The sequence below is a fragment of the Pelecanus crispus genome, chromosome 5 (genome assembly GCF_030463565.1).
Source record: "Pelecanus crispus isolate bPelCri1 chromosome 5, bPelCri1.pri, whole genome shotgun sequence".
Classification (NCBI taxonomy): domain Eukaryota; kingdom Metazoa; phylum Chordata; class Aves; order Pelecaniformes; family Pelecanidae; genus Pelecanus; species Pelecanus crispus.
The window spans coordinates 10669746-10684737 of record NC_134647.1 but is presented as its reverse complement, the minus strand read 5'-3'; the positions used below and the strand labels follow the sequence as shown (position 1 = coordinate 10684737).

Below are 14992 nucleotides of genomic sequence, written 5' to 3'. Positions count from 1 at the left end.
TCTTGGAGATAATTCTTAAAATGTGCTACTAATAAACAGATATAAGAACAATTTTGACATCTATTATTTATAAATACATAAGCAAACCCAGAATCAAATATCAGAACTCAATGAGCCAGGCATCTTATACTTACTATTGCTTACCCTTCAGAGCAGATTTTGCTTTTGCATTGCAACCCTGGAAGCATGAGACATTCAAATCCTAATAACAAAATTAATTTACTTAAATATTTTGACATATCAGAAGTTCTTAATATCTGACCAATGTTAATTAAGAGTCTTGAAAAGTCCATTAGGGCTAAAAGTCAACTGTTTCACAAAAAAAGGCAACACACTCAGTTCTGAATGGTGGAGGCATTAGCAACAGAACAGTCATACTATGTTCCCAGAAAAATGATCTGGTTTCTCTATGGGTGATAAGAAAGTTCACCAATGTTTTTCTGCAATACTTCGATGCACATATCATAGTTTTAAATCTGACATTCTACTTCAAAAGACCTAAGGAATAACAGTCCATTTTATTTTGGAATACCTACGTATGCTTTTGTATTAATAACTGTTCCCAGGTTACATTTTAGATGTAAATTAAAAGCTATTTTACTGTAATCATACGGGGCCCAGATTTCTGGATTCTGTGACATTTTAGTCTTTCCCTGCATTGACGGATGTACATTTTTGAACTACTATTGCCCACCATCATTGTAGCCCCATAAGAATAGTTATCTACTTCTACAATGGTAGTTATATGAAAATAATACATGTAACACAGTTACTCTACTTTTGCCTAACTTGTGCATTCTGTTTTTTACTTAGTCTCCATGTTTGTTCTGTTTGTGATGTGTATTCCACCCTCTTCCATTTCAGTCTTTTCCACTTCTCCCTGAAAAAGTCCTTCTGGTATATTTATACCCCATATCACTTTTTCCAAGTCTCTCCACCCCCTCAATCCTGTGGTAGTACCTTTGACTCTATCCATCACTGATTGGACTAAAAGCAATTCACTTTTGTAATTTACAAGATACAACAGCAAAAATTCTCACTGCATCAAGGTTATGGGGCATTTTAAAACACATTATATGGGCCAAGTGCTTCAATTTATGTAATCTACTTTTCTTAATTTCTTTGTGTATTCGTAACAGAGTACACAAGACATTACCAGATGGACAAACTCAGATTTAAAGAGAACATGAAGGAAAATGAAACATTTCACTAGAATGTTACCATTTTATCACAACATTAAAAGAAACAGGATTAAGCACGTCCCAGATGTGGTGTAAGAGATTTTTTTTTTTTCTTTAAATCTTGGACACTGTACCTATTATACAGATGCTATGACTGAAATTAATCACAAGCCCATACAGCCTTAATTATTCATAAGTATGTTCTGTTCTAAAGGAATCTTCCTATATTCTTCAGCATATTTGATGGACTAAGCAGAGTTCTGTAGCACTAAACACCGTTGCAATGATTCATGTGAACAAAATTCTTTTTGTTTTTAATCTCACACTGTAATCTGTTCTTGCATTTACTCCAACAATTTTCAGACATGTGCATACAAAAAAGCGTAAATGTAAACAAAATTCTTCTGTAAAATCTAAAAGTATTTTTTCTTTCTTTAATTAAAAACTCTGTAGTATTGACTTAAGATAATTATATTCAACTTCTTCCTTACAACAAGCATGCCAAAATTAGCTGGCTATATTCTCCTTTTCTATTTTTAGTCTCCCTTCCAAAGTCTTCCTGAACTGAAAGATAAAAGATGTTCCCAGAAACAAAACCATAAAGACCCCTAAAAATGTGAATAGAGCAGTTTAAATTGGAAGTAACTGTCAGATGGTTTTGATCAAAGTAATCTATTTCAATGCCATAAGCCATTTGAATGAACATATGATTAACGAGAAAACTGCCGACTGTCCGATTTCTTGCTGATGTGTTTGAAGATTTTAGCTTTGTGGACGTTCTTTGATTTCTGGTAACCAAATCCCCCACCTCCACCTCTTTTCTGTAGTCTTCTGCCATGGTTGCTGTTCACATCTGGAATTTTATTGGTTAAAGAACTTAAAAAGGAATCATTTGAAATGTTGCTTTTTAGGTATTGTAAGAGTTATTAATGTGGGAAAAAAAAAAAACAGCATTATACAAAAAGTTGAGTTGCATAACTACAGACAAAACTAGGACCTTGTGCCTGAGGTTCTAAATAATGCTTTTGTTCCTCCAGTTGTCCAACTAAGCTGGCCAAAGTACCACTGCTTCAAATTCCATCCACTGGCAGGTTTGACAGTAATCCAGATACAGTCTATTTCATGCTCTCGCTCCTCTATTTCAGTATTCCATGATTATTTAACTTAAGCATGTACCTTTCAGTGCAAATAATTCTGCATGGGGGAAACAATGCTCTAGAACATGTATGCAATATTCCAGTATCTGCTACCCTGCAGAAACTGAAGCATGTATGTGCACTAAAACAGATGTCTGTAAACAAATATTAAAACTGCAAAAATTGCAGTTTCTTATTTTGATAAACCACTGTTGGAGCATGATGCATTTATGTGATTAATAGCAAAAAAACCCTCAACCAAACACAAAGGAAAAAAAAAAACCCCAAACACCCCCCCCCCCCCCCCCCCCCCCAGAATTTGCAGTGGCACAGGGACTTCACTAAGTTGCATGTAACATTTATAAAGCAGAAATTCAGCTTTGAAACACTGTAGTAAAAGGATACTGAGGTCAACAAACGGAGGAACTTTAAAACCAAATGAAAGGCTGACTTTGGAAAGATCCAAGTTATTGACATTATAGATCTGCTTCAGAGAATGGGAGTCATAAGCTCTAATGTAAGCTTTGTATGCTTCCTGGGCTGACTTGTGAAGGAAGTAGTTCTTCTCAATCAGTTTCTCCAGCTGGTGAGGGGAAAAAAAACAAAACCAAAAGACAATTATAGCTGTAGCAAGTGTATAAATTATATTCAAGTAAATTATTTAGCATGTGAGTTGCAGTTACAGTCACTATTCACTTCAGCAAAATTGCCCTGTGATGGTAGAGTGCACATACATATATCAGAGTGCTTTCATAAACAGAGGGACAAAAAAGCCTGAAGCTGAATTACAGTACAAAGTCTTAGCAATATGAAAATTTACCAAAATATTAAATAGGGTTGTCCCAAACAAGGTAATCAAGAAGGAGTATACAAATGCAGCCACACCATGAAACTATGTGTACTGAGAATTAAAAGTATACTGTCGTTGTCCGTTAAGTCAGACATCTAAACTGTACCATTCCATGTAATTATATCTGTAGTCTTATCTATTATGTTGCAAATGCATTGTAAAATAAGCAGTATTAATTCTAAGACAAAAATGCAGTTGCACTAGTGTAGATTGAGACATTGTATTTGTTGTGGGCTAAGTTCCCCATACTCTTCAGATCCAAGTGTCTCATTTGATATTTAACATACATTAATTCAGCATACTAAAAATAAGTTACATTAGACATCATTACTTCCTAATTATTCTTAACTAGGAACCTCCTTCTATAAGGACTGTCTTCACTGCTTCTTGTACTTGCTATTTCAAATTTAAGTTACTGCAAAGAAGCTTTACAGAGCTCTTTACCAAAAGAATGATTCACAGAACTAAACAGCAAGAGCAAATTGCATCTCCAGAACTATCTACGCTATTCTGCTCAACTTTGTGCTCCATGGCTATTTTTGTAGCACTGGAGCACAAAACAGGTTTAGCTGATGCTGTGCCTTATTAACACCAGCTAGTTAAAAATACACCTGGAGTATATACTAATGCTTCTAAGTGTTGGTGCTGGATCTCTTTGTGCACACTGAACTCTGAGTAAATCATCTTATAAGATGTTATAATATATGTTACTTGCAATTAATCTGAACATACGTAACTATTCGATAAAAGCTACTGAAACCCTGTTTGCTGTGCTAGACAAGAACACTGTTCAAAAGTTGAAAGCAGGTTTACATTACTGTGGTTTTGCGATGCAATGTGAAAAAACAATTCTTACAAGCAAATTCGTACTGTATAATGATGACAATTTAGTACTAGATATGAAAATTAATCTTTAATTTCTAAACATTTTATCACTGTACTGTCATCAAGGGACAATACGGCAGAAGGATTTACTGCACAGTACTCATCTACAGGAACTTTTCCAAACAAGCACACATATTTTTAAACTGCAGTTGTTATAGACTAACATTCTCCATGTAATATACAGATATTCAGAGTAGCTGTAGTATGAAGTAATTTCATACCTGAGACTGAATGTCTGAAATTTTTGACCAAGAAAATTCAAATTCACTTAGTGGTACCTTAAAAAAAAAAGAAAGAAAATATCAAAATTACTTATACTGTCTAAATAGTGAATGTGTTTAAGACCTAAGACAAATAGAAAAAAGACCTGCTACATAACAGGTTATTTTTTAGTACCACAGCTGTGTCTATAAAGTGCCTTTACATCAATATGCCAGTATTATCACTTCCTTTAAGCTAGAGTAATAGAGACGCTCAGTATGACACTTTTACCACTTTAGCTTTTGCTTTAGAAGCTATACTGCTTCAGTTACAAGTGGCAAAACTCTGTAGTGTAAGCAAGCCCATAAGAAAAGCAACCAAGAAACAATATGCTTTTCTATCATATTAAAATGATTACATTTAGAAGAAGGCTACGCTTCTTTTGGAATTGAAGAAAATGCAATTGATTCTTTGAATAGAAAAAATAAAAACTGCACAAGCAACATCTGTGTTTTACTTTCCTCTGGATGGTCAAGCTCCCAGTATCCTTCACAGGAGGTCACAGGAAATGGATTTATTTTTTAATAACACAAGCTGCACAGTTGCAAAGCAACTATAAATACACTCAATATTTACCTTTGTGCTGCTGACTTTAAAGTCAGATGTTCAGTTAAATGTTTTCTAAGCAACAGAATGTTTTTTGCTTAAGGAATTAAAACGTTAATCATCGCAGTTTTTGCTTTTAAAAACCTGTTGCACAGTTAAAAAAAAAAAAAAACCAAAACCAAACATGCTTACCCTGGCTTGCTTTAGGTAACGAAGAAAGCCCAGTTCTTCTGGTCGTAAAATGAGCAGAGCATGTCCTCTACCATTTATACCTCTGGCAGTTCTACCAACACGATGAATATATTCCTTTTGGAAAGAGTAAAAAACAGCAAGTCTAATCAGTCTTTCAAACATGTAATAAACAGCTTCACAACCCCCAAATTTAACATTAACGTAGTGTAATGCACCATCCATTATTTTTTAAGACTTTTTCTTAGCACTGACACATGGATGAGGGAAAAAAAGTGCTGAAGATGCAAAGCATAATTAGGCTGAGACAGAACCCCGACTAAAAGTATTTTACATTTTCCCAAAGAAAAAAATCTTAGTCTGCTGCAACTGAAAATTAAACTTTGCTTTTGGTATATCTGCTCTGTATATTTGTCAAAACTTCTGAGTTTTTTTCGTGGTTCACTTGTTTACACTAGACATTTATTCAAGTAAGAATACTGACTTTTAATTAAAACCAAATTTCCACTGGAAAAGCTGTTAGGACACTCAGGGATGCATATATAAACTTATACTCCTCCTGAGAAGTGTTTTGTTGTTTAGCTGATTAGATTTTAAATTAATTTAACAGCACAAAGAATGTTTTAAAAAGCAACTCTTCAAAAGGTAACAAAGCTCTCAGCTAGGTGCAGCATATCCTGGGAGCTGGTGACAGGAAGTGGAAGAAATCAGCGGCTAGATATGAACATGGCTGAATCCTGACCTCTGTCAAGCAGCAGTTTCGGGTTTCGGCTCTTCTCTGCAACTACATTTGTAGCTAGGATTTGATTTGTTGCTGTGAAATTTCTCTATTTCCTTAACTTACTTTTGGATCATCTGGAGGGTCATACTGGACAATCCAGTCAACTTCAGGAATATCCAATCCTCTGGCAGCCACATCAGTACACAACAGTATTCCAGATTCTGCATTACAGAACTGGAAAAATGTTGTAGTACGTTTGGTTTGTTTCTGCTTGCCCTAAAAGGAAACAAACAAATCAAAGATGAAATATCAACTAAAAAAAAAAAAAAAAAAAAATATCTGCCAACTTGTAAGCTTAAATCTAATTTTCCATTTCACATACTATATCACTGCCAAAATATAAAATAATTTGGGGGATCCTTCCATATTATGGACTTGCACAGACCAAACAGGACTATTTCACAGAAGAAACAATGCTACCACAGTAAACAGCACAGGGCTACATGAAATGGTATCTCTCAGAGGTTACGCTGTAAATTCCAAAGCATTAAAAATTTGGTTGCATAAGCATTCCTTTCAGGAGGGCTGCATAAATGCCTGAAGTTCAGAAAAGGGATGTTTACAAGTCTAGCAATATGTTAGATACATTACAGTTCTTTTTAAAAAAACAAACAAACAAACAAACAACTTGTAACTTCTATCAAAGTATAGCCAAAAAAAAATCCCCCAAAAAACAAAATAAAAAAGGACATTTGTGGTCAGTTATAACTATTTCATAAACTTTCAGTCAATTCTTTCTCCTGAACTATGCTTTTGTGGTTTTGATAAAAATTTCAAATACTCATCCAAATGGTGAGAATTGGCATAGTAAAACCAAACATCACCCTGGCCTTAGAAAAAGCACCCAACACTCCAGGGATCAGTGTCTGGATTCCTCCAACAATAGCTTTTCTCCACAAATTTTCAGTGCTTATGAAAGGCAACCTCTTGGAAGAAAACAGAAAGCTCTCTCCACACAGAGCATAAATTAATACCGGTGTTCAACCCTAGTTTGGAAAATAGCAAGGTTAACAATGTTGAAGTGTTGTTATTACATAGTATTTGCTTTATCTCCTTCCTCTACAGACTAATCAAGATCATCATCAGCTTTGCAAGCAGCGTTATCTGTTTATTAGAAACCGGACTGAAATACACAAGGCAAATGTAAGGTCAGTAACAACTTACAGGTACTATCAGATTAATTAATCAATGAATAAAATACTTACATGAATGGCCAAAACAGGCAGATCAATATAGTTGAGTAATTCATAGTGGTACTTCACTGACATACATGAAGAAAAAAATACCATTAGTTTCTTCTTCCGGTTCTTCTTGAGGAATGTGAAGAGCAAAAGGAATCTTTTTTCAGATGGACACACTACATACCCCTGAAAAAAAAAATGTTAAGTATTGTTAAATGAAGTAGTATGGAACAAACTTTTGTTTCAGCAATACAATTAAATCATGGAAGTGTTACGTTGTGAAACAAATATGCGAATAGTTAACTCTTCCAGCTATATTGGCCCAAACCATTTGATTTATGAAACTCCTAAAGATGATAAACTTGGCAAGACACTTACTATCCTAACTTGAAATACAAAGAAGTAATTTTTAATGAATTCTCCAAACTAATAAGTTCAGTGAAAAGTAATTAGTTTATACAATAAAAGTTAATTTCAAGAACTCTGAATTACTGACATTGGGCATGGAAAAAACTGCATAGGGTTCTTAACATTTTTTATGATTTCAAGAATTTTACAGAATTCTTGCTACTGGCTTACTCCTTTAAGTTAATGTATAGCTACTGGTAATTTTATAACAACACTCATCATGTCAACTGCACAAACACAGAAACAGCTCTGCAACTCCATTTAGCTATTATCTGAAGCAGCAACAATGAAATACATCTGAAGTATATATATCTCTAGTCAGTAATGTGGAAAATACAGTTAGAAGGACAACTGGAGCTTAGGTATGTAATAGAGATAGGAATAGACAAGTGTAAGTAACTCTGTTACTATTTCATGAGGTTTTATAGCATCTGTCCTGCAAACATTGACTAGATGCATATAACTTGCTATAGTTAGCAGACGGAATAAAGCCCGTTAGGCAACAGATAGCTTTTGTCCATGAGGATAGTAAACACCCTTTAAGACAGTGTTTGTACAACCCAATTAAAAACACACAGGACTTGGTATGTTCACAGATCATACCCCTTTTAATAACATTTTTGTTTTACCTGTTCAAGACCATCTACTGTTGCCGTCTCCTTGTTATCATCAACCCCAACATATAGTGGCTCTTTCTTCAGAGAGATCTTTGCCAGATCTTCAACCTTTCTGGTTTGTGTAGCAGAAAAAAGCATCGTCTGTCTGCGCTCTGAAAAAAAAAAAAAAAATTTATTTTGGAAGACAGCCCCATTTTTTAAAGGAGAATTCAAATAGCAAGTCCATAAAATCTCTAGCTGCAAACTTCCCTGAGTAAGTCTTCTACTTTTTTCAATTAAATTCCAATTCGAACATACTGCTACTGACAAAGACAGGTGTAGTTGTATTATGGATTGTACAGGATGTTTACTTAGGCTGCCTCCACCCCCAAAATCCTAACAGCTATCAAAGCACAATATTCTTTCTCTCTGAGAAAATGTTAATAATCATTTGCACTCCAATTTAGACAGAAAACAATGATTTAAATAGAGACCGACCTTGTAATTCTAACTATAAATTGATTTCATTCCCATGAATATTAAAATGTTGGTTTAAAAAAAAAAAAAGCTAGAGATTGTGCAAGAAAAATCTTACCAAAACTAAAGTGCGTTGTTACTGTTTGCCTTGCAAAATCAGTCTAGAACCTACACATTTGTGCATGCTATTTAGTCACGTGGCAGTACGTCTGTACTGAGTGTCAGTGACTTCAATGGTCTTAGAGCAGGTGTAGGAAATCTCCTGCCCGCCTATCATTTCTCGGCTCAAATATACATCCTGATCCCGTAACGTTTTCTTGCTACATGGAAAACGCAGACTTAGCCTGTTCCATTTCAGAACTGCAAGAACAGTAGCAATTGTTCCTGTCGAACAATCGGTGCCACCATTTTTTAATTTTTTTTTTCCTTCCTATTTTGAAGCATCTGTTTTAAAATACAATTTCCTTCCTAACGGGACAAAACCAAATTAAACTCATGCAAAGTAAAAATTTCTTTTATCTATAATTTTCCACTTCACGAAGAATATGTCATTTTCCCACCCTTCCTTCCCTTTCCATTTTTAGCACCGTTCATTAACATTCTTCACAGGATGTTATTTATTAGATTTATATATCTGCATTTTAAATATGCAGATGCAAATTTTAAGATGTGGAAGATCAAAATATTTATCACTGATTTTTTCATATACTACTTCCATCGGGGTTTTTTTCTGCATTTTGAAAGTTAAAGGAGAGCCTTGTTGACTCTGAGAACATGTTTAATATATCAATTACAAGGAATAACTAAATGAAAAATTAGGAAAAGAAAACTTTAAGGTAAATACTTAAACTTCCTTAAGATACTGTTCTTGGAGGTACGAAGAAAATTCAAACTGCAAGTCAGAAGACCTTTTTCCTCATATTTAAGCTTCATTAGGAAATAATGAATTGTAGGAAATAAACAGGCAGAAGAAGATGCATGAGAGAACATGGATGTTAAACTAAAAGGATCTGAACAGAATTATGTCCCTAAAGTGCATATGAAAACTCTGTCCTTCAGATAAATGATGTTAAATAAAGTAATATATACACTAGCTATCAGAAAAAAAAGGACAGAGTAAGACAGTCACTCTGAAGTGCATTTACAGAACTATAAAAATTAATGACTTCTTTTATCATAATTGAGTCATAAAGAAGACATAATGTTAGTCAAGTGACTGCCAGGAAAGACAGAGTTTTTCTTACTTGGTAGAAGTTTTATGATCTGTTTCATTTCTTCTTCAAATCCAACCTCCAAGATACGATCTGCCTCATCAATTACCAAACACTGCAAGTTCTTATACATGAAACCTGGAGTGTTCTAGGAGATTAACAAACTCAGAGTCAGACAGGGACACGTTTTAATAACACAGATTAGACATCAATATTTTACCTACCTGCATATGATCCAGCAGTCTACCTGGTGTTGCTACAATGATGTTGATTCCGTTTCCAAGTTTCTGTGCTTCTGCTGATCTGTTACTGCCCCCCATTACCAGACCATAGGTGTGAACATGATGGTTCATCAGTTCTTTAAGAACTCCATAGGTTTGCATAGCAAGCTCTCGAGTAGGGGAAAGAATAATAACACCCGTTCCTAAAAAATACATCAATTGGACAAGAATAAGCTACAACTTATCCAATCCCCCTTCTAGCCATATCCCTAAATGGCTGCGCCACAGTAAAATCCAACTGTGAAATGAGAGCCTTACCATTTCTAGGCATGAATTTTAGCTTGTAGATGAGCTCTACTGCAGGAATAAGAAACGCAAGTGTTTTGCCACTGCCTGTTTTTGCAGCTGCTAAAATATCCCTGTATGCAGCAAAGTTAAAAAAAGAAGTATTTAGTTGATCGTACAGAGAAAAGAACAATCCTATTTTGAACAATGTTGACAATGTAAAAACATAACATGGTGTAAAGGAAACCAACAGGGTTGGTATAAAGAGCTCAGTGGCAGAATTGGTCTCTACGTCTCTAGTGACAGTGTAAGACAGCGTCTTTGAGACGCACTGACAGCAAGGCTAGGGAAAACAGACTTCCCTGCTTTCAAAGCCAAACGCAAAGCAGTTTCCATGAGCTTACCCTAAGTATCTGTTCACATGCAACACAGATATACTTTGTTAGCATTCATTAATGTCTATAAAAAAATACATAAAACATGTGAGAACGTATTAAAAGAAAAAAAACAGTTTAACTGCAGAAACTCACATTTCCTGTGTTTAGCTTGCTAGCAAAATTTACACAACACTTGGGGTCAATATAGTGATTAAAAAGATGTATTTCTTACCTGCCTTCAAGAAGCGGTTTAATACTTTTATGCTGAATTTCGGTCATGTGTGTAAAACCCATGTCATTTATGCCTTTTAATGTATTCTCGCTGACAATACCAGCCAGAGAAGTAAAAGAATTGTCTTCAAAAGCACCTGAAGTGAGGAGGGGGGAAAAAAAAAAAAACAAACTCAAACTTATTTCTTCAATTCCATCTGTCCTCTGCGATTACCCAGTTAAAAGTGACCTAGATGAAAAAAATCAGAGCAAAGGACTTTTTCTTATTGCTTTCTACCATAAAATCTGAAGACATTGACAAAATACTCTGTATTAATGTGTTCCTAAGAATACTACACAGCGCTCTTAAAAATGAGCATGAATGCACTGCTTCTCCTGCCAAATTTACTAGTCCTGTACCTCCATCTTACTCTTCATTGACTTTTTCTTCTATGGTTAAACAGATGTGCATAAATATGTTTTAAAACAGATTTTCACTAGTAATTTTAAGACTAACAGAAGTGTGTAAGTAACACAAATTTCAAAGAACAGTAACTGAGTAATAGCTGTACAGCTGCCAGTATTGTGTCACCTATACTCAAGCACCTGACTTACAATGCTAATTTGGAAACTGCAACTTGCTCTGGAAGAAAGCGTTAGACCTTGGCTTTTTGCACGCGTATGAAACAGAGGGCACAAGATACCTGTTACACCTAGTGGTAAACTGGGCACTTCATCCTCCTCCCCGTCCTCCTCTTCAACTTTTTTCTCTCCAGAATCCTGCTTATCTTCATCTTCTACCTCCACAGATTCATCTTCTGCAGTTTTCGCCTTTTTAGGTTCTGTATCTAGAGCGTTATTTTACAGAAAACAAGTCAGTTAGAAATATGAAGAACATGTTCATCATTAAAGCTGTTCCACAGAGTGAATTTCTTTACTCGGTAAACCACTTACAAATGTCGTGCTTTCTTCATGGGGCGGGAGGGGGGCAGAGGAAGGGGAGGCAACATTTCTATAGAAATTTCTGAAGCAGAGAGCAAAAAAATTCAGAAGTTCCTTGCACACAATCCACTTCGCACAGTAAAACAGTGAAGCTTAACGTATACTATATGAAATCTTCTGTGGAAACATGGGACAAGGTACAAAATTCTTTCCTATCTGCAACGCAGACATAAAGCTTCCAACACGGTTTGTGCTCAGGTCATGTGAAATGTAACGTCTGTTCCATCTTAAGTACCTGAATCCTCAGAGAACTGCATGAAAACACCTCTTTATTTGCATGACCATGAGAAGTGTCACAAAGATCAAACACTTAAGAGACAGAAGTTTCAAATATCTATAAAAATATATGTATGCGTGCATACATATGTATAAAAACATATAAAAATCTAGCAATATTTGCAGGATGCAATTTTTGGGGGTAGCTTCCCAGTACACTTTATAGTTTCATAATATACAGATGCTGCCAAAAGCTGGATGCGTTGCTAAAAGGACGTACTGGCTGGACATTCGAGCACAGAAAGCTCTACTTCAAAAGACAATATATATATTTGGATAACAAACAAGCAAAACATCCAAACTTCATGCTGCAAAGCAGAATCCTATGCAGCAATTAAAGCGGTTGCTACCGGTTTAGTACACATTAAGAGTTCAAATGTTACAGCCGGAGTAAGAAAACAGGTAATACTGAAGACCAGGGCTTTGCAGCGTACGCCAGACCAACACACGGTGCCTCTCACAGTCCAGCCGACAACTCCTCTCCGACAGGGCGCAAAGCGAGAGCAGGCGCTTTTTGGGGTCCCCGAGAACAACTCCGCCCTGGGGTGTGTTAAGATAACGTACCATCTTCCGCAGGAGCCGCCGCTTTCCTCTTTTTCTTCTTCTTCTTCTTCTCCTCCCCGCCGCGGGGGTCGGCAGCCTCCGAGGCCGCTCCGGCCGCCGCTTCTACCTCAGGAGCCGCCGCCGCCGCCTCCTCCTCCTCCGGGGGGGCCTGCGATGCCGCCTGCTCCGGCCGAGGCACTGCAGGGCGCGGAGACGCGTTTCGGAGAAAAAGGAGGAAAATAAATAAAAACAAAGTCAGCGAGGGCTCCGCAGGCGCTCAGCCGAGGAGAGGCTCCGCAGGGCCGCCGCCCGGCCCCGGCCCGGCCCCGCCGTACCTGCCCCCTCGGCCTCCCGCAGCTTCAGGTTGCGCTGCCGCAGCTTCAGGTTGCGCTTGTGGATCTTCCTGCGCAGCAGCCGCATGGGCAGGTTGCCCGCGGCCACCGACACCGACATCGCCGCCGCCTCCCTCCCCTCACCCCGCCACACGTGGGGCCGGCGGCGCGGCGCGTCCGGGCCCCGCCGGAAGCCCCGCTCCCCGCTGCCGCTCCCCGCCGGGCCTGACGGGCGGCCCGCAGCGGCCCCCAGCGGCCCGGCGGACTCAGCGCCGCGCAGCCGGCCGGGCCCGGGCCCGAGCCCCCGCCCCTCACGGCAGCGTCGCCGGAGGCGGCTGGGAGGCCGCGGGCCGCGTCCTGCCCCGGGCCGCGTCCTGCCCCGGGCCGCGTCCTGCCCCGGGCCGCGTCCTGCCCCGCCCGCCCCCGGCAGCTCAGCGAGCCGCGGCGGCAAGCGCCCCGCTTTACCCATCTGCGCCACGGACACCCCCTGCCCCGCAGTACCCCTGTGCCCGCTGGTGTTGCCTCCACGCCTGCTTACAGGTGTTTAACTCCAACGGGAGACAGAAAGGCTCCCGGGCACCCACCTGTGCGGCTCCAAATTTAGCACCTCCGGGAGAGGCGTTTTTGGGGATGCCCTGCGCGTCCTCTCGTGTGCAGGCTGCGGGCGGCAGCTGGAAGCGGTGATCCCCGCCGCTGGTGGCTCCGCCGGCATCCCCAGGGGATGCAGCACAAAGCGGTGCGAACTTTCCCGCCGACTTCCAGCACTAAAGCTGGTGAAACTTTCAGGCTTGCAGAGGACACAGCTGTGCCTTCGGTGAAGGCATCCTCCGTAGCCACCCGGTCCGCAGTCTGCTCCGCCCGATGCGTGCAAAGAGCATGGAAATCCCTTGGATTTTCACCAGCCTGGCAGTGCTAGCCAGTGGGCCAAATCTGGGAGCCCGTCGTTTCCAGGGCACGGTTTCTTGGAGCTGTATTAGGTAGCGCTTTCCAGCTGGCCAGCTGGAGCTCCCAGCTGCTCCTCAATTCCAATGACAGGGAATGCGACCTTTCCTTCTAGCGTCCTCCTGCTTTTTGGCTCTACATCCTCGTCCAAGGAGTGATTCCTGCAGGCTGGAAAGCAGAAGCCTTCAGATCCTTCTTGACCAGCAGATGGCACAAAGAGTACGGGAGTTGTTGCTTTGCTATCTTACACCGGTCACCACCGTGTTCTTAGAAATCTGCATGATTACGAGCTGTGTAAGGTTCAGCCTGCCGTACCTTGCTGTGATGCAGATTAAAGTGCAGAACTATTACTATATTAATTTCAAAGTGGTTATTGCATGTAACATTTTTTTAAAAAGCTACTGATGTTAGAGATGAAACAAAAAGTCATTTATCACCATCCGTAATTGCTGTCTTGCAGAGGTCATATGGATAACCAGGATGAGAATTACATTTTTTTCCCAGAACTTCAAAATACGAATAGCATGATCTTGTCCAGACTTTCACAGACTGTAGAACCTGTCTGGCCACTGGTTTATTAAGTTGAAAGGATAACTGCTATCTCCATCAGCTGCGTTTTGAAAATAAACTGAAGCATCCTCAGCAAGAAAGGCTTTTGGTACAGAACTCCAGGGGAAGTCAGTTCAAGGCTGAATTTTAAGCAGGTAAAAGTTCCTTGCTGCATCTCACTGTAATTTAGGTTCTGGACTTATTTTCTTCCTGGCTCCCCTATACTGTGTCTGCAGAACATATTTTTAAATAGATACGGGTTTGCTCTTCCTAGTCTGTACTGATTTACACATACGTGACTAGATTTACTATCTGGATCCAGGTTTAACCCAAGCAGTGCTCCTTTCCAGAATACGGTCATTGTGCAGATAGAGTGAATTAAAAATCTGGACAGGAGGGAGCTGACACTAATACTTACATTGTGAGAGGAAAAAAAAATGTCCTTCAGGCATGGTATGGTCCACATGTTCCTATCTTACCCAGTACTGCCAGGATCATCACTATTTTGCTTTCACCCACGTCATCACACCCCCAGCTCCGCCAAGAATTAGGA

General features: G+C 39.1%; 1 protein-coding gene across 1 annotated transcript; it reads right to left on the bottom strand.

Annotated features, from left to right (window-relative positions):
* Positions 1-1649: 1649 nt before the first annotated feature.
* DDX18 (DEAD-box helicase 18) lies at positions 1650-13069 on the bottom strand. Its single transcript, XM_075710682.1, has 14 exons — positions 12952-13069; positions 12638-12814; positions 11500-11643; positions 10818-10953; positions 10242-10342; positions 9927-10126; positions 9736-9850; positions 8048-8187; positions 7035-7196; positions 5893-6045; positions 5052-5165; positions 4274-4330; positions 2723-2900; positions 1650-2034 (listed from the first exon to the last, which is right to left on the bottom strand). The coding sequence occupies exons 1-14, from the start codon at positions 13067-13069 to the stop codon at positions 1892-1894; spliced, it is 1938 nt and encodes a 645-aa protein (XP_075566797.1). The 3' UTR covers positions 1650-1891.
* Between the last annotated feature and the right edge of the window lie 1923 nt (positions 13070-14992).

Coding starts and splice junctions, on each gene's coding strand:
- DDX18 (XM_075710682.1), bottom strand. CDS start 13,069: ATGTCGGTGTCGGTGGCCGCGGGCAACCTGCCCATGCGGCTGCTGCGC. Junction 10,343..10,817: donor AAACCGCTTCTTGAAGGCAG/GTAAGAAATACA, acceptor TGCTGCATACAG/GGATATTTTAGCAGCTGCAA. Junction 4,331..5,051: donor GTTACCTAAAGCAAGCCAGG/GTAAGCATGTTT, acceptor TTTTTTTTTAAG/GTACCACTAAGTGAATTTGA.